Raw genomic sequence first — 19,773 nt, forward strand, 5'->3', positions numbered from 1 at the left:
GAGCTGAAGAACACCATGCGTACGCTAAGCTCTGTGCTCAGTCAAACTACACCATATAAATTAAAAAGGGGCGTGTGTACTTATATATATGTCAGTACACTCATTTCGAGTAGCAACCTATGGAAAAAAGCAAATATCTTTGGATACTAGGTCACTACAATGACTACATTTAGTCAGGGGGCGTGTGCACTTTATACCATCGGTCGAAATTTTTCACTAGATATTTATAAGAAAAATAAAAATACTGAGTGATACATATATAAAAAGACATCGCTTGTCATAATAATTTTTTATTCATTTTACTATTTTTCTTCAAATTATGACACTGCTTATATAAAATCCTACGTACGCCACAACACCTAGTATCCAAAGATATTTGATCCATGGACAAATTGGCCCTATGATAATTTCTCTGCAGAACCTTCAAAGAAGACATTTGTGGTTAAAGAAGAGAAGGAGAAGCAGACGGGTTTGAGACACAATAAATAGGGTACAGACATCTCTATGGTGTCTCTCTTATTTGGGCCCTTTTGATTTTACACATGGATATATCTTGACCATCCAAGTCAATTTAAATCTCAACCGTTTGATTAACAATTCTGGACAGTTGGAACAAGAGAATATAAAGGAAGCTTCTCTCACGTGAGAAGCACATGTTAATACATTGCAAGAAAATATTATTGTTTTTTCTGTTATAGGACTAGCAATAGAATTTGTACAAGTGTACAGATAATTAGATTTTTCTCTTTCTTGTTAGATTAGCTTTTTGTATAAATATTGATACACAGTGATGAAATAATACAGAGAAAATTTCACAAATCTGCTTTACATTTCTTCATGGTATTAGAGCAGTAGCTCGATCCATTCAATCTCTCTCTCAAATTTTCTTTTTCAATTCAATCACTGAATCATGACTGGAAGAGAGACTCATGTTGCTGTTATTGCCTCTGGTTCATCCAACAATGGACCAAATCATGACACAAATCATTCTTATTTTCTACACTCTTCAGATGCACCTGGTATGATCATTGTCAACTTACCATTTGATGGAAGAGGCTTCCAAGAATGTAGAAGGTCAGTGCTTATAACACTCTCAGCCAGAAACAAATTAGGCGTCATAGATGGGAGTTGTGTTGCACCACCCCTGACTTCCAAAGACTATGCACTTTGGAGCAGGTGCAATGACACGGTGACTTCATGGCTGCTCAATTCATTATCCAAATATATTGGAGACAGTGTCCTCTACTCAAAAAGTGCAAAGGAACTCTAGGGTAGTCTTGGGCATAGATTTGGCCAGTCAAACGGGGCCAAACTATATCACCTACAGAAGAAAATAGCAAGATCAGTACAAGAAAACAACAATATAGCAGGATACTTTACCACATTGAAAAGGTTGTGGGATGAGCTGGGTTCTCTAAACTCACATTTAAGATGCACCTGTGACTGTGTGTGTGAAGGAAAGAAGCAAGCCAAGTTTATGGAAGATCAAAGGATCATCCAATTCCTTACGGGACTTAATGATGCATATGGTCAGGCAAGAGGGAACATCCTGATGATGAACCCTCTTCCAACTATGGATGTGACTTATTCTTTGCTATTACAGGATGAAGGTCAAAAGGAAGGATACATCAACCCACAGTATCCCAGTGATGCTTTATCTTTTATGGTAGGTGCACAAACAAGGAGTCCACAGAAGTACAACAATCAAACTCAAAAGACTTGGAATGCATCACAAAAATCTGGAAACACTCAACAAAAGTTCAAGGCTAGGAAGACTAAATATAATCCTAATGTGAGCTACAGCCATTGTATGAGAACAGGACATGTCAGGACATACTGTTACAGGTTGATAGAGTTTCCAAAAGACTTCCAATTCACCAAATCAAACATGTATCAGCTAAGGCTAATACAGTACTTGGAGCTAAGGAAGATGACTGCACCAATAATCCTCCTGGCGAAGGATCAGTGGACAATCACAATCAGCACATCAGCAAAGAACAACTCTCAGAGCTGGTTAACCTAATCAAACAGGTGCACATTGGACACACAAAAAATGGAGGGACAGAGATTAATGCTAATGATGTGGCTGGTACAGTACTCAAATACTCTGGAATCTGTCTAGTAGTGTTTAACACTAAAACTTGGATTATTGATTCAGGATCCTCTGAACACATGTGTTTTGACTCCAATTCTTTCCTCGAGCTAACTCGCTTACCTATGCCTTTACAACACTTCACTATAAAAGCCAAACTTTTTCAGAACCAATTTTTATGTTATGTTAAAATATATGTTCTCTATAACAACACTTCGCTATAACATCCAAAAATATTCGGAACAAACTAAGCTATTATAGAGATATTTGACTAATATACATTCTTCAAGTCACCTATAGCTAACTGATGCAAGCACATTTTAACTTGTATATAGTGTCAACCTTTCCTTCAAAGCATCTGTTATTTCTTTTCCTCCAAATTACCTAAACTTCCGAGTAGAATGGTGAACCAGATCTTCTTCTTCTCAAATGCATGCTCTAGCATTTTTTTTTCCTATTTTCCCTCAGCAAATTAACCTTCTCAATCGAATTATGCATGTAACTCTAAATCCCAACCAATATTTCACTTGTGGTTAACCTAGATTGCAGCTGCTCGAAATAAAAAATCTCTCACATAAAGGAAAATGCATTTTCATACTTAATAACAGGACAATTTTCTAAAAGCATAATGGAAAGAAAAAGAGATAACAAAATTAACAATTGCATATGATCATACTGGTTTATAATTTGTAAAAGAATCTAAATTCAACAAGGGAAGTTTCACATTCCCAATTAACTAGCTAAAATTACAACAACAATATTATTCCCAAAAAATAAAAAAACATTTTAAATATCAACTTAAGTAAGAGAAAAAAGAAAACTGCATACTTGTCACAAATTTGTTGAGGACTTCAAATTTCTCCAAAGCTATTTATTAACTTCAGTTGGTGTCTGCACTCTGTGTTAGCTGCCATAGATCTAAGGATTGAGCTTGAGGAAGAAAACATGCAAATGAAGGAATAAAATTCTGTTATTTTGAAGAAGAAGAAGAAGAAGAAGAAGAATTGATATTGTCTATCGTTTATACAATGAGTACAGTGTATTTATATTGTACTATACTATACTAACTTCTAATATTATACTAACTAACTAACCTTCAACTACAGTTACATAGTTAACTATAGTTAATTTATAGCTTGTTCACTAACTTTAGTCAACACTCCCCCTCAAGCTGATGGTTGATACAGATTCTTCACTCCTAACTAGTTTAGTAACTGATCATGTTGAAACTTTCCCAAGCTCTTTGTCAGTAAATTTGCTAGCTGGTCTTTAGTATGTACGTACTCTGTCTTCAGTAGCCCTTCACATATTTTCTCCTTAACAAAATGGCAATCGATGTCAATATGTTTAGTTTTTTCATGGAAGATAGGTTTGACTGTTATTTGTATAGCAGCCTTGCTGTCACATATCAGACTTATAGACTGTTGAATCTTGACTCCAAGTTCCTTGAACAACCCTACCATCCAAGTGACTTCTGCTGCACATGAAGTCATACTTCTGAACTCAGCCTTAGCTGAGCTTCTAGATACAGCCATTTATTTCTTTAACTTTCAAGACACCAGTGCATTTCCAAATTTAACCAAGTGCCCAGTTACTAATCTCCTTGACTCTATACATGATCCCCAATCATAATCACAGTAAGCAATCAGCTTGTCTGTACTTTCTGCAGGCATAAGTAACCCCAAGCCTGGTGCTTGTTTGATGTATCTGACTACTCTAAGAGCAGCTTCCATGTGAGACACCTTGGGACAATGCATATACTGACTCAAAACCTGCACTGCAAAGGCAATATCTGGTCTGGTCATGGTGAGATAAAACAGCCTCCCAACAAGTCTCTGATAACAGCTAGGACTTTTGAGCTCCTGATCACTTTCTTGTTTTCAGTTCTGAATGCACTTGTCATACTCTACAGATGTGAGTTTTTGATTCAACTCCAATGGTGTACCAGAAGGCTTTGCTCCACCTAAACCTGCTTCAGATATTAACTCAAGTGCATACTTTCTTTGACACATAAGGATCCCTTCCTTTGATCTGGAAAATTCAATTCCCAGGAAGCATTTCAATTCCCCTAAGTCCTTCATCTTGAACTTCTTCTGCAACTCTACTCTGGTGTCACACAATAACTTATCATGGTTCCCTGTGATCAGCAGGTTATCCACATACACAATGATGATAACTGTATCACCATTAACTCCTCTAATGAACAATAAATAGTCATAGTGACTCTGTTTAAACCCCATCTGCAGAAGTACCTCTGTTAACTTCACATTCCACTGTCTTGGTGCTTGTTTAAGACCATATAAGGACTTGTGAAGTTTGAAAACCTTCTTAGTCTCCCCCTGGTTTGCAAATCCCTATGGAATATGCATGTACACCTCTTCAACCAATTCACCATTTAGGAATGCATTATGAACATTCATCTGGTATATCATCCAGTGTTGAGATGCAGCAAGAGCTACAATGGACCTAACGGTTACCATTTTAGCAACAGGAGAGAAGGTTTCACTGTAGTCCAGCCCTTCCTTTTGACTATAGCCTTTGGCAACTAGTCTGGCCTTGTATATTTTAACCTCTCCTGAGACCTTGTACTTAATTTTGAATATCCACCTGCAACCTATAAGAGTTTTTTCAGGAGGTAGATCAACTATGCTCCAGGTTTTATTTTCCTCTAGGGCTGCAATCTCCAACTTTATAGCCTCTACCCATTGAGGATCAGTGACTGCCTCACTAAAAAACTGAGGTTCAGAACATGTTGAATGAGTTGCCAATACCTTACTGTATGAAGGAGTAATGTGAGAGTAATCTACATAAGCTGAAATGGGATAAGAACACTTAGCATCTTTGGACTGCACCACATAATCTTGCATCCATATGGGAGGTTTGCTGGGACTGGAAGATTTTCGGACCTGAGCAGGTACAACACCAGGTGTGTTATCCACTGCACTAGGTGATGCATCATCAAACTGAGTCTCAGCAGAAGTGTCACCAGGTGCTGCATTATCTGTGAAGTTACCTTCAGAATTTGTAGTATAGTGAGGAGTAGCCACAGGAGAGTCAGCAGGAGAATGAGAAGACTCCCACCCCAGATGTAGCACTAGTCTCATGTAAAGGAATATCAACTCCAGGAGATGAATCTGAAGCAGAGATCTTGGGATCTGCACTAGTTGATGAGAGTAGATCCAGTATAAGAAAAATAATGCTACCAGAACATAACACATGCTTGAAAGGAAAAATGTCTTCCGGAAAAACAACATTTATGTTAACAAATAAAGACTTAGAATTCAAGTCATACAGAACATAACCTTTTTGAGATGAAGAATAGCCCAGGAAGACAGCAGGAATAGCTCTTGGTGAGAACTTGTTAACAATCCTGGGGCATGCTGCATAACACAGACAACCAAAGACCTTTAAGTGTTGCAGTGAATGAGGATGCAAGTAAAGCAACTCAAATGGGGATTTGTGCCCAAGTGTTCTAGAGGGTAGCCTGTTGATGAGTTAGACTGTAGTGGTAACACATTCACCCAAAAACCTTAGAGGAACAGTAGCCTGAAACCTGAGAGACTTGGCCATGTCTAAGATTATTCTGTGTTTTATCTCAACAATTCCATTTTGTTGAGGGGTGTAGACACATGAACTCTGATGAAATATACCAAGACTGGAGAGCAGCTGTTTAAACTCATTACTAAAGAATTCACTACCATTATCAGTCCTTAAGACTTTTATGGAAGCTGAAAGCATGTTCTTTATTTGAGTTAGAAAATCTCTTAGTACAACTATAACTTCTGACTTGAAATTGATCAAAAATATCTAAGTGTATCTGGTATAGTCATCAACTACTGTAACAAAATACCTCTTACCACTATGAGAAGGAACTCTATATGGCCGTCAGATATCACAATGCATTAAGCCAAATGCAGATTGAGATACTGAAGTACTTAGAGGAAAAGGTAGTTTAGTTTGTTTAGCAACTGGACATACAAGACAGTATTGGGTTCCTATCTTTAGGGTACTAAGAGCATCTAACTTCCTTATTACATCAATAGGAACATGGCCTATCTTCTATGCCATACTACTGCAGAATCAGGTAAGCTGGTTGTATGAGCACACTTATTGTCTGGTGTTGCTGTAGAATCCTGGGATGATCCTCCTTGAAGTATGTACAAACCATACTCCTCCTTACCAATCCCCTTCACCTGACCACTGTAGAGATCCTGAAAAATGCAGAAGTCAGGGAAGAAGGCAACCATGCATTGAAGTTCTTTGGTGAATTGAGACACTGAGAGCATGTTATATTTAAAGTCTGGAATATACATTACATTAGAAATATTGTTATTTCTAAGTACTGAGGATGTCTCTTTATGTGATACAGATACTACATTCCCAATAGGTAATTGAACTTTGCACTTCTCTGAACTGGGAATGGACTGACAGGAGGTAAGGGCATCAAGTTGAGAAGTCATATGATTTGAGGCTCCTGTGTCTATGATTCAGTTATGCTTAAGATGATTGGACATCAGAGTAATTAGAGTACCTGCAATAGCTAACTTGGTGGATGATTCTGGACCCTCTTCATTCCCTTTGGCCAGCATCTGAAGAATTTGTTGATACTGCTCTTTGGTGAAGAAGGGAGCAGCAGGACTATTGTTAGGAGTGGTCTGGGCAAACTGAGGCATATAAGAATGTAGAACTTATTGTATCCCTGATTGAGTTCCATAAGAACCTTGTTGATAGCCCGATTCTGCAGCATTTGGAAACATTAGACTACTCACACTGTTTGCATACACTCTAGAGTTCTACCCTTTTTTCTTTCCTTTGAAATCTGATGGATAGCCATGCAATTTGTAGCAATTCTCCTTTGTGTGCCCCTTGTAGTGATAGTATTCACACTGAACCTGATTCTTTCTATACTTGAAATTTTCACCTGCATTTGTTGGATTCTTATTATTATATAATACATCTCCTTCTATGCCTTCAGTAGTTTGGGTAGTTTGAGTAAAATTAGTTGGATTCCTTTGACTCTTTTGATCAATCAGTAGAGAATAGGCTTTGTTAATGCTAGGAATTGGAGACATCACTATAATTTGGCTCCTTGACTGTGAGTATGACTCATTTAATCCCATCAGAAACTGTAGTAGCCTATGATACTCAAAGTGCTGAGCATACTTCTTTGATTCTGGACAAGGACAGCCAGGACAAGGCATTAACGCATCAAATTCATCCCAAAGGTCTCTCAATTTGGAAAAGTAGTAAACAACAGACATGGTACGTTGAGTAAGAGTATGAATCTCCCTATGTAAATACAGAACCCTAGATCCATTCACCTTGTCGAACCTCTCCTTTAAGTCCTCCCATACCTTGTGAGCATTAGAGGCATATACTACACTACTAAGTAAACCTGGCCTTACTGCATTCATTATCCATGAGAGAACTACATCATTCACTTTCTCCCATTGGTCATGAAGTTCAGGTTCAAACTTGGACTTAGGAAATCGACTATCTACAAAACCTAACTTGCTCTTCCCTAACAATCCAATCCCCATAGACCTACTCCATAATGCGTAGTTATCTGAACCAGTAAGCCGAAGAGAGATCAGAGTACTACCTGCAGTCTCTGTTGGTTGAAGGAATAGTGAGTGATTGCGATCAATTGAGGGAAATGCAGTTACGTCGGTGCCGGAATTGACATTACCAGAGGTTGTAGTTGTTGGATATGAAGTATCACCTACCGTTTCTTCTCCAATCACCATTTTCAGCTGCTTCTTAAGAGTAAACCCTAGACTTTCTACTACACGCTATAATTGGATAATTTTTCAGAAGAATTGCAAAATTGAAGTAACAAGTGTAGAGACTGACTTGAGAACTTCCTTCGATATACTCTGGTAGCTCTGATACCATGTTAGCTACCGTGGATATAAGGATTGAACTTGAGGAAGAAGACATGCAAATAAAGGAAGCACTCAAGAGAAACATAAATTTGTTATTCTGAAGAAGAAGAAATGATACTGTGTATCGTTTATACAATGAGTACAATCTACAATGTATTTATATTGTACTATACTATACTAACTTCTAATATTATACTAACTAACTAACCTTCAACTACAGTTACATAGTTAACTATAGCTAATTTATCAGCTTGTTCACTAACTCTAGTCAACACTTCAGCCCTAAAAGAATGACAATTTAGAAATTGGATTAAAAATTACATCTAATGTCAAGTTCTAAAAAATTAAATACTAGAATAAGGAGCTACATATATAATAGTGAGCATACCTCCAATTGGCTTTGAATTGGGAGGTTTCGAGCGGCCTTGAAATTGCTGACAGCATAAAAAGATCGCCCATTTTTTACAGTTTCAATAATGTTTAGAGAAAGGTTTTGCTAATTGAAACGACGCAGTTTTAGAGGAAAGAGATGACAAAAGGCTTTAGTGACGTTAAATTATACCATCTCTGTCCCAAGTCTATACGAAGGAAATGATATATTTTTTATTTTAGAAATAATTTAACTTTAAAATTACTCATCAGTCACAAAAAAATATTAAATAAAATAGTATATTAGGAGGGAAAATTATCGATTTTAATTTTTATTATTGATATATATGTTAAATAATTACTATAAAAAAAATCCAAGTAACTAAGATAATCACAATATTATAAATCACAAGAAAATTAAATGTTATGATGCTAAATTTGGAGTTTGGAATGTTATATCAACTTCTTCAATGTAAATTCATAGTGCGAAATATCGAATGTTTCTTATTACAATTTTTTTTGTAGCAAAAGTATTTATCGGTCCTCCATAGAAATATGCTGATCTAACATAAATAATTCTAGGATTTCAATTGATTATTTATGGAGAACTAGGTGATTTTCCTGGACATACCTTTTATTTGATACATAATGTTAATGAAGCTACCGCAAAGATTATAAACTTAAAAATGAAAAACAATTTTTTCAGAGGGATTATAAACTTAAAAATGAAGAACAATATGAATCCCTATCATGTTCCATCAATATTGAAAAGGGGATTATATGATATGTAAAAGATATATGATCTGTATACTTTTATGTTGAAAAAAAAGAAACTTATAATTTACTATTTTCAAATTTTTATGTTAACCGCCAATAGTTACAATCTTTCTCATTTGACTAAGCTGTTCCGCTAATATATATCCAAATACACGCCATGATAGTAAAAATTATTTACACAATTGTATAGTATTAAATTTTATTGTATCTTTTTGATGTATACAATTGGATATATTATATTATTTGTCATCGTTTCATGATTTCATGCACCGATTATATGAAAAATAAATTTATAATATTATAAAAAAAATATGATATAAGATAAAATTATTATAAAAATAGGTAGAGTAAATAATAAAATAAAATTATTTAATAATAAGGAATGACAAGATAATAGGAAAATAAAAGATAATGACGCAATCATGTTAAATCGAACATTTCATATGGTAGCGTTAAATCTATTGTTACGTATACTTTATAATAAAATTTAAATAATAATTAAAACAAACATTTAGCTATTACTTATCCAATACACTTGTTGACGCCTTGAGACGAACAAAACAACGTGGAGAGTAAGTTTCCAAAGCTTGTACTTCGTTTTCTATAAATACCGTCCAAAAATTCAGCAACTTTAATCAATTGATTTTTGCCAATGGATTATTTTCGTTTATTACCAGAAGGTTGCATATCTGAAATTCTCTCCTTCACTTCTCCTAAAGATGCTGCTAGTTCCTCAGCAATCTCACTCGGATTCAAGTCTGCTGCTGAATCCGACGTCGTTTGGGAGAAATTTTTGCCCTCTGATTATCAACATATTATTTCTAGCTCAAACTCTTTCTTAGTTTCTCCTTCCAAAAAAGAGCTTTATTTTAGTCTCTGTGATTCCCCGATTCTCACTGATGGCGGCAAAGTGGTAACTCTCTAACCTTTGTTTTGCTTTGTTTGGTGTTTTAAGAAAAGATTGTGTTTTTAATCCCTGAATTACTGAGTAATTACTCTCTTCATTTCAATTTACCTGAACATATTTGAGTGAACAGGAATTTAAAAAAGAAATGAAAGATTTTGGAGGTTGTGGTCTTAAATATGCCATGAAATTTATCTTGTTATAAGAGTATTGAAACTTGTAGTTTTAATCATATTATAACGTTGTGGCTATAAAAATAGGTAAAATAGAAAGTTTAAGTTAAATTATTTTTAAATTTAGAAAGAAGTGATAATTAAAATAAATGGAGGAATAAGGATTTAAGTTATATATATACTTATAAATTTTGGTGCTAGTATAATCTAACATGTTATAGAATGTTACTTACCATTTATTTTAGGTTACTGCTTAATGCTATTAAATAAAGTTACTTGTAATTACCTTTCGAGTGACCTGATTGTATAAAATATTTTTTATACAGTTAGTGCATACAACTTAAACTCTTCAAATAATTTTTGGCTTTTATAAAATCTGATCAAGTAATATATGTAATAGATTGATATGTACTACTATTATTTTGGTCTCAGATTGCCGGATTGTTAAGCGATGAGCTTTGTGATTAGTGTGTAATATACCACTTATGTGTTTGTATTAGTACTTCTACTGATGGTTTTCCGAGATTGATACAGTTTTACAAGGATCACAACATGAAAAATATTTTCTAGAGTAATTCTCGCTTGACATATGACATGGTATTCACAATCAAAGTTAGATTTCTTGGAAATGGACTTGAAGTATAAATTTGGATTACATTGGGGTTTTTATTTTGTTGTTGTTGCGCTTGAAGTGTAAATTTATTTAACTAAAGGGTAAGTGGTGTTTAATTAGATAACACAAGGACCACAATCATCATTCAATAATAACTAAGGGATCAAAAGTATATCGATTTATTTCCTTTTAAGTTTTTATTAAGGTGTAAATGTGATTATATTCACGAATACAAGAAAAATTCAGCTAATTGTCAATGAAAAAGGGTCCTATTATATGGATGCGTACAGTGTATGGGTGGAAATGGGCAGGCGCTTGTAGCTAGTCATGTCAAGTTGGGCAGGGTCAACCTGTGACCGTCCCAGCCCGATCTGACCCGTCCATAACGGGTGTTTAATGGTCTTGTCCCGGACTCCCTTTCATGTAGTTAGATAAAGTCTAGACCCTTTATTATTTTTAAATGTTTTATTTTTTATTCCTGATGTTTTGTGTATCATGGTTTTATTTGTTAAATAGAGTTTTTCATTGGATTATCGTGTAAATGTGATTATATTCACAAATACAAGAAAAATTCAGCTAATTGTCAATGAAAAAGGACCCTAATATATGGATGCGTACAGTGTATGGGTGGAAATGGGCAGGCGCTTGTAGCTAGTCATGTCAAGTTGGGCAGGGTAAGCCTGTGGCCGTCCCAGCCTGACCTGACCCGTCCATAACGGGTGTTTAATGGTCTTGTCCCGGATTCCCTTTCATGTAGTTAGATAAAGTCTAGACCCTTTATTATTTTTAAATGTTTTGTTTTTTTATTCCTGATGTTTTGTGTATCATGGTTTTATTTGTTAAATAGAGTTTTTCATTGGATTATCGTGTAAATGTGACTATATTCACGAATACAAGAAAAATTCAGCTAATTGTCAATGAAAAAGGGCCCTAATATATAGATGCGTACAGTGTATGGGTGGAAATGGGCAGGCGCTTGTAGCTAGTCGTGTCAAGTTGGGCAGGGTCAGCCTGTGACCGTCCCAGCCCGACCTGACCCGTCCATAACGGGTTTTTAATGGTCTTGTCCCGGACTCCCTTTCATGTAGTTAGATAAAGTCTAGACCCTTTATTATTTTTAAATGTTTTACTTTTTTATTCCTGATGTTTTGTGTATCATGGTTTTATTTGTTAAATAGAGTTTTTCATTGGATAAGAAGACCGGGAAGAAATGTTTTATGGTTGCAGCAAGGGAGCTTGTTATTTCATGGGGTGATACACCACATTATTGGGGATGGTCATCTCACCCAGACTCCAGGTTTTGTATTTTCTCTGTTCCTTTCCTGTGTAATTTAGAAAGAAATTACTTAACTTAAACATAAACATTAATCACTATAAATTTTTGCAGATTCTCGGAAGTGGCTAATCTTCGGTTTGTTTGTTGGCTTGATATGCGAGGCAAGATTGAAACTGGAATACTGTCAAAAAGAACCAAATACGCTGTTTATTTGGTGTTCAAATTGGCAAACGGATTTTATGGCCTTGAAACTGCTAATGCATTTGTTAGATTTGTTGGTCGTGAGAGTAACAATGAAGCTGAGGAACGAGCAAGTGTTGTTAGTCTTTCCAGACGAGAAGGGCCTAGTGAGAAGCGATCCAAGAGAAGAGTTGATGGATGGATGGAAATAGAAATGGGAAATTTTTTCAATGATGCTGGAGAAGATGGAGATGTTGAAGCGAGATTGATGGAGATTAGGCGTCTCTTTGCTAAAGGTGGCCTTATTGTTCAAGGAATGGAGTTTCGACCAGAATGAAGAAGAGAAGAATCCTCTTACCATGCCTTGCTAAGAGTCGCTCTTTTCTGGATTGATATAATGTTCTTCTAAATATGGCCCTTCTCACAAAATGGTCAACCCCGAGTTATCCATAGAGTTGATTCACTATTTTAATGTACAATACAGAGTGAGTAGATGTGTGTAAAAACCTCAATATCTTCTTATGATTATAAATGAAATATGCCACCTGTTTGTAGCATCAACTTCTGCACTCTGTTATGCTCAACTCTTTTTACTCCCCGCAATTTTGGGAATAACTTAACCTTCTCTATGCTAGAATGAAAGTTAAATAAGGTTATTGTAGGAAACCATAAAGTTATGCCTTGACTTACACTCTTCCCTTTTATGCCTTGACTTACACTCTTTGTGCCAGCTCCTGCTGCTAATATATTTGTTCTATAAATTTGTTTATCTAGCATTTTCAAGAAAGAGAGGAGATCAAATTCCATGTAATTTGATGATCTTAAATGACTGTTGGTTCAATTCCTACTAGATCATTTGGCTAGAGACATATTAACTCATATTTTCCTGTGTAGATTCTCCATATTGACTTGAAGGAACATGTTTCTCTAACATTTCCCTTGGTGTGGTTTCTAATATCCACCCGGGGCTGCTTCTGATTATGCAAAGCTGCATATTATTAAGTCGAAATGCAGCACTTGAGCTTTGAGGACTAACTGCTGGAGGTCAATTTAGGCCAACATTACGGAAGCACTTACTAGTTTATCTTTTGATTCACAACTTTGAGTGGACTCCTAATGGCCTAAGGTCGCGCTAATAATGAAGGAGGAAGCAGGAATCTGTTGCATACTGTTTATTATTTTACAAGTTTATTGAGGCATTGGGACACTTTCTCTCAGGTTCTTATACTTTTTCCGAAAGGAAATTGAGTTCTTTTCTGTCCTTTACTAGGTTCTTGTGATCTTTGGCGTAACTGGTAAAGTTACTGCCATGTGACCAGGAGGTCACGGGTTCGAGCCGTGAAAACAGTCTCTTGCAGAAATGCAGGGTAAGGCTGCGTACAATAGACCCTTGTGGTCCGGCCCTTCTCCGGACCCCGCGCATAGCGGGAGTTTAGTGCACCGGGCTTCCCTTTTTACTAAGTTCTTGTGATCATGCTTTTGTGGTCTAATTGGCATGCTTGTAACAGTACTCTGTTTCAGAATCATTCTAAGTTGCAGAAGGTTTGCTATGAGAACACAAGCATACTCTCAAGGATTCATTTAGGTGGAAGCCAAATGATAATCAGGTACATCCCTTTACTAACTCTTTAGATATGTGGAGTTTACCAGTTGAGATTATCAGGTTGAATATTTGAGATAATAAACTAGAAACTATTATTTCAAAGAGAAAACAAGATTCAACCATAAATGATTAGAAGTAACTATATTCTGTAATATTTCTTTGAAATTCCAAAACCTTACTGACATTTTAGAGGACCATCTTCTAACATCACAGCTATGGAGTTCTACTTTTTGTTTTGTAGCTATCAAAGTCGCATATATCATAAGCTAAACAAATATTTACAGTATCATGTTGTGAAAACATCAATAGGACAAACTGGGAAAAAGAATTAGAGACAACTCCCAAAGATAAAGAAAGGTAATAAACTAAACCTGATTACCTATTCATCTATATTAAAATACAGGCCAATCCAGCTTCTCATGAGCTAATTGCCATTTGAAAGAAACATAGTCAGATTTTAGGACGGGTTCTATGAGTTCAACTGAACCTATTGCTTTCAGCTCAAACTATGTATACAATACAAAAAATAAATAAATAAATAATGTATACAAATAATAAGATCATGTTCATTCTGAATTCAGTGATTTCAGATCTTGAATTCGCCTTTGGAAAGAAAAACGCTCTGACTGATTGGTAGGTTTAACATCAAAAATGGATCAAGCAAGCATGAATAAGGGTATATATTGAAGGTAAGAACCTCGGGGTAGAGGTAGTCTAATGCAAGTCAAGTGCATTTGAAGCCCGGGCAGACAGATAAAATGATAATGAGAATGATGATTATGATGATAGCCAAAACAATAAGTTTTATCTTCATATTTTCATACCACATCTTCCTTCTTATCTTGGTCCCCTGTTGTCTGAAGTCCTGAGCCTGAAAATCGCAAATAACAGATTATCAACCATTGCACAAACCATGAAACAATTTTTGCTTATAAAAATTAAAGGAATGAAATAGGAAAATGGACACATCAATCATTCAGTTAAAGTTGCTCAAAACATATTCATGATGCATTAAGCTGACCTGTGATCGAAGATTCTCTGTTTTATCGACTAGAAGCTCAATCTTCTCACCACGGTCAAGAACCTGATATCAGACAAAAATCTTGAGCAAATTCAGAATACATTCAATGTTGAATTCAGTAATAAAGCACTACAAAACATGAAGATTCTCCATGTCAATGGCGTATGCAGAATTTTACACAAGTGTTGTCAGAAGGTTAGTAGGTAGTCGAGTGTTTCCCTTTGCCTTCCTTAGTTCAATAGTATTAGTAGCATATGGTATCATTTTAACCTTGTATTGTTATTACTTGCTATTAGTACTTCTTTCATCGTTTGTTTTACTATCTTGGTTTCAGTTTTCTAAATATCAGTGCTTCTTTCATCTTTTCTTTAGCTAATGGTCTATCGAAAATAGCCTCTACCCTTCCGGGGTAGGGGTAAGGTTGCATACATCCTATCCTCCTCAGAACCCGCTTGTGGGAATACACTGGGTTGTTATTGCTGTCAGCCTATTATCGCAACTTAACTTGTATGTTTTTTCAGTTATGGGGCAGAAGAGGTTCTAAAGCTTTACTTCTTGCCCGAATTAATGTTTACATTTTTTTCTTCTCTATTACATAGATGCATATTTTTTTCAATATAACTTGTTGAATGTTGACAAAGCTGTGCCGGATAACACCCATGTTATCAGATGTGACTCCTCCTGTTCAAAGTTTGTTTTGAATAAACTTTAACCTAAGATAAAAAATTTACCTTCTCAATGTTTTCCATCATCACTCCCTTGACTTCAGAAACTTGAGCCTTGACCTTAGAAAGCTTACTGATTTCTTCAGGATGATCAACACAGTATTTCATGTGTTCCTTTAATTTTGACCTACAATAGCGTGTGAAAACAATTGTTTGGTAATTCATGTACAAAGATAGTGTATATGTTAATTATAATTGACAAAGAAAGTTACCCAAATTCTCTATTCAGGCTTTTAGCACTAGCAGTTGCAGCTTTTCCTCCAGCATATCTTTTGCTAAAATCATCCTTTACACGATCCAAGAAGGCAATGGGAATTTCCCTACCTGCAGATTCAGTAGCCACCACGCAGTAGGCTGCAGTATCAAAAGTAAAAGAGGTTCAATGATTAAGATAGTATTTAATAGGTCAAGTTTGTAACAAATATTTTAACAAACATTGAGAAAAGGAGAATACCCCATCTAAGAACTAATGTTGGCCATTTTATGAGAATGAAATGAATAGTCTATGAGGATCCTTAGAAGGGGAGCTACGGAACAACAGTAAAATTATCTCCGTGTGACTTATAGGTCACGGGTTCAAGTCGTGGAAGCAGCCACTAATGTTTGCATTAGGTTAGACCATTAGGATGTCTACATCAGACCCCTTGGGTATGGCCTTTCTCCGAACCCTGCGTGAACACAAGATGCCTGCTAGTCTATGATGATTCTTGAAACCCGCGGTGGAGCCAAGAGTTCTAACAAGGAGATTCAAAGAAATGCAAGAAGTCACACCTAAGATACGATTTAACCTATGATAAGAAGAAATTTTTGAACCACACTTCTCGCTCGCTAAAAATTTTCCTTACGTCAAGGAAATTCAATAATTTATATATATATAAAAAATATGTTCTTACTCTATTTGCACAATATAGTTTTCTGTCAAAAGAAATTCAATTAAAACCTTTCAAATCATGTCGTCTACCGTTGCTTGAAACCCAAAATGACCTGGTAGATTTTTTTTCACACATAAGAAGGCAAATGAACCAGAAAGGGGATGGAAATAGCAAAAGGTCATCTGTTCAGGGTGCATTGTATAATCCACATCCTTGATATGTAAAATCCTTTTTACCAACAAATAACCCAAACAAAAACTCATAATCTTTAATGCAAACCTCAATCTACCAACATTATGTTTTACAAATTAAATGTCATAATTTTTTTTTCTTATTGTAATATCTCCAATTATGGTTGATTGTTCGACACTTCCAACACATTGGCAATTTGGCATGCATAAAAGAAAGCTCATTATGTACATGTAATTCAATAATTAACGCTAGACAATCAAAATGATCAAATAAATAGATCCAAGAAAAGAAAAAGAAAAATGGTATTATGAATAGAAATGAAATGAAATGAAACTGACTGAATCCATTGTCGGAGAGGAAATTGAAGGTGTGACCATCACAATTATATGAGAATTTGTTATTAGATGCAGGCAGTTTTTGCAGGCATTGAGAGGCTATGCTATTAAAATTTCCTGTGAATTCGCTGTACTCGGCCAGAATTACCGTTCCCCTCGCGACGAAGCTATAAATCAACGTCTGTTGTCCCATCCTTTTAATTTTGTAATGGAAAATTCCAAGAACCTCAAAAGAGAGAAGATGGAGAAAAAGAATTCAATCAAAGGGAAAATAGCATTCTAGAGAAAAAATATATTTTAGAGAGAAATGGGAAATTATTTTGCATGCATGGAAATGAAACGAGAGCATATTGTTGAATGGTTGAAGACGAAGGTGATTGAATTAGTAAAAATTGGTATGAGAATTAAAAAAAAATAGTAATTGGTAAATCTAGGAAAAAAATGAGAGGAAAAATAAAGATTAAAGAAGCAACCGAATTTTCTTGAACTATGTTCGGATTTGTATAATTATTGCAGGGGGAATCAGAAATTGCCGGATTTACATATGATAATTAAAAAATAGCCACAATTTCAAAAGTAATCAAAATTTAGTCATTTTTTCATATAAAGATAAAATCTGAATAAAAATACTCTTTAAAAGCTAAAAAAATTTCAGTATAATGTGCTGGAATTTCATAATGTGCCGGAGTTCCAACATAATAGGAGCTCCATATTATAGCATATTATGCTGAAGTTTATATGGAAGAGTTCCATAATCCAGCATATTATGCTGGAATTTTCCGTGTTTCAGCAAAGTAATGGCTATTTTTTAGTGACTTTGCAAACGTTGACTATTTTTCAATTACTAGTCTGCAAACTGGCTAACCCGTGCTATTTTCACTTATTGCAGTGTAAGGTTTGGTTCACACATAGTATTTATTCATGTATGTCCAATACATTCTTTTGAAAATTTCTTTTCAGAATAATTATAACTTATTTAATTCTTTACATAATTTTTCTAAAGTTCCGACACATTCGTGATGATTCTTTGAAAAATATTTTGAAGACGATATACAAGGAGTTAGTGTCTAGTGTCTAAGTGTCTAGTGTCTAAGTGTCTAGTGTCTAGTCAACTGATTTACTTTAGTTGAATTAAATTGTTGGTCTGAAATGCAAAGGCGATTTACTTTAGTTGAATTAAATTGTTGGTCTGAAATGCAAAGGCTGGTTCTTTCAACAACACCCGGGCGGTCCGACCAATTTTGTGGCCTAAAGTCAAATTTTATGAGGGACCTTAATTTTTTAAAATTTTGTTTTTTAATTTGAAGTCTATTTTTTAAATTTTTTTAGATGCAAAGTTATTAATAATTTTTTTATAATCAATTTTTTTCTAATAATTCTTTCTCAATTGACAATATAGTTAATTTATTTAACCTCTCTTCAGACATTATTGAGCTTAGTTAAGATTTTATCAATTTTAATTTCGAAAAACTTCTTTCTGCTGAAGTAACGGTAACATGAGTTATTAACATTATTCTATAAGCAATATAGACATTTGGAAAAGAATCAAATCTTTTTATTTGATTGAATATATCAATTAAACTATTATCTTCTAAAAGGGCAGTCCGGTGCACTAAGCTCCCGCTATGCACGGGGTCCGGGGAAGGGCCAGACCATAAGGATCTATTGTACGCAACCTTACCCTGCATTTTTGCAAGAGGCTGTTTCCACAGCTCGAACCCGTGACCTCCTGGTCACATGACAGCAACTTTACCAGTTACGCCAAGGCTCCTCTTCAAAACTATTATATTCTAATTGTACTATTTTCCTTAACACTTTTAATTCAAAAAATAAATCTAAACCATCAATATCAGATTGATTATTATGCTTTAAGGAACATTCAAGATTAAGGCAGTATTTTTTTCAAATTTTCATTATCTAGTGATCTCAGTTTTTTACGCAATAGAAAATAAATTTTTTTCATATGCTTCGAATTGTTCAAATCTATTTTGAAGTGAAAAAAATAGTCTTGTCTTCTATGTAGAAATAGTAATTAACTCTGAATGACTCTTCAAGAGATTTCAATAACAATATTCACGTCAATTTTTTTTTTTTATATATTACACGTTACTTACAAAGTTCGGGTTTGATTTTCATATCAGATGTAATCTTCTTGGCAGAAATCATACTAGCTGTAAATCCTTTTACCCCTTAAGCTTTTAAGACACAAGTTTTAAAAGTCTTTTTTTTTCTTAAACTCTGTGACGAGTCAAACAAATTCATCTAAATTGAAACATAGAGAGTATATAATATAATGGGTGAAATTCAAAAATAGCCAGATTTACAAGTGGTAATTGAAAAATAACCACAGTTTCAAAAGTAATCGAAATTTAGTTATTTTTTGTGCCACCGATACTCAAAGGTAAGTTTTATAAAGCGGTGGTTAGACCGGCCATGATGTATGGGGTTGAGTGTTGGCCCGTTAAGAACTCACATATCCAGAAGATGAAAGTAGCAGAAATGAGGATGTTGCGGTGGTTGTGCGGGCACACTAAGATAGATAAGATTAGGAATGATGATATCTCGGAGAAGGTGCATGTGGCTCCCATTAATGATAAGATGCGGGAAGCGAGGCTTAGATGGTTCGGACATGTTTAGAGGAGAAGCCCAGATGCTTTGGTACGGAGGTGTGAGCAGCTGGTTACGGAGGGCACGAGAAGAGGTAGAGGGCGGCCTAAGAAGTATTGGGGAGAGGTGATCAGGCGGGATATGGCGAG

The 19,773-nt window shown here is 35.2% G+C and overlaps 3 protein-coding genes across 3 annotated transcripts; 1 reads left to right on the forward strand and 2 right to left on the reverse strand.

Annotated features, from left to right (window-relative positions):
• Positions 1 to 3,972: 3,972 nt before the first annotated feature.
• Positions 3,973 to 4,332, reverse strand: LOC138903388 (uncharacterized mitochondrial protein AtMg00810-like). The gene has a single exon (XM_070191359.1). The coding sequence runs from the start codon at positions 4,330 to 4,332 to the stop codon at positions 3,973 to 3,975; it is 360 nt and encodes a 119-aa protein (XP_070047460.1).
• A 5,344-nt stretch (positions 4,333 to 9,676) lies between these two features.
• On the forward strand, positions 9,677 to 12,830 carry LOC104102639 (F-box protein PP2-B10-like). Its single transcript, XM_009610403.4, has 3 exons — positions 9,677 to 10,036; positions 11,992 to 12,110; positions 12,201 to 12,830. Exons 1-3 carry the CDS (start codon positions 9,776 to 9,778, stop codon positions 12,604 to 12,606), a joined length of 786 nt encoding a protein of 261 aa, XP_009608698.1. The 5' UTR covers positions 9,677 to 9,775; the 3' UTR covers positions 12,607 to 12,830.
• Positions 12,831 to 14,129: 1,299 nt separating this feature from the next.
• Positions 14,130 to 17,418, reverse strand: LOC104102641 (putative vesicle-associated membrane protein 726). The gene is made up of 5 exons (XM_009610404.4): positions 17,021 to 17,418; positions 15,831 to 15,972; positions 15,625 to 15,745; positions 14,894 to 14,956; positions 14,130 to 14,743 (listed from the first exon to the last, which is right to left on the reverse strand). Exons 1-5 carry the CDS (start codon positions 17,208 to 17,210, stop codon positions 14,597 to 14,599), a joined length of 663 nt encoding a protein of 220 aa, XP_009608699.1. The 5' UTR covers positions 17,211 to 17,418; the 3' UTR covers positions 14,130 to 14,596.
• Between the last annotated feature and the right edge of the window lie 2,355 nt (positions 17,419 to 19,773).

The sequence above is a fragment of the Nicotiana tomentosiformis genome, chromosome 12 (genome assembly GCF_000390325.3).
Source record: "Nicotiana tomentosiformis chromosome 12, ASM39032v3, whole genome shotgun sequence".
NCBI lineage: Eukaryota > Viridiplantae > Streptophyta > Magnoliopsida > Solanales > Solanaceae > Nicotiana > Nicotiana tomentosiformis.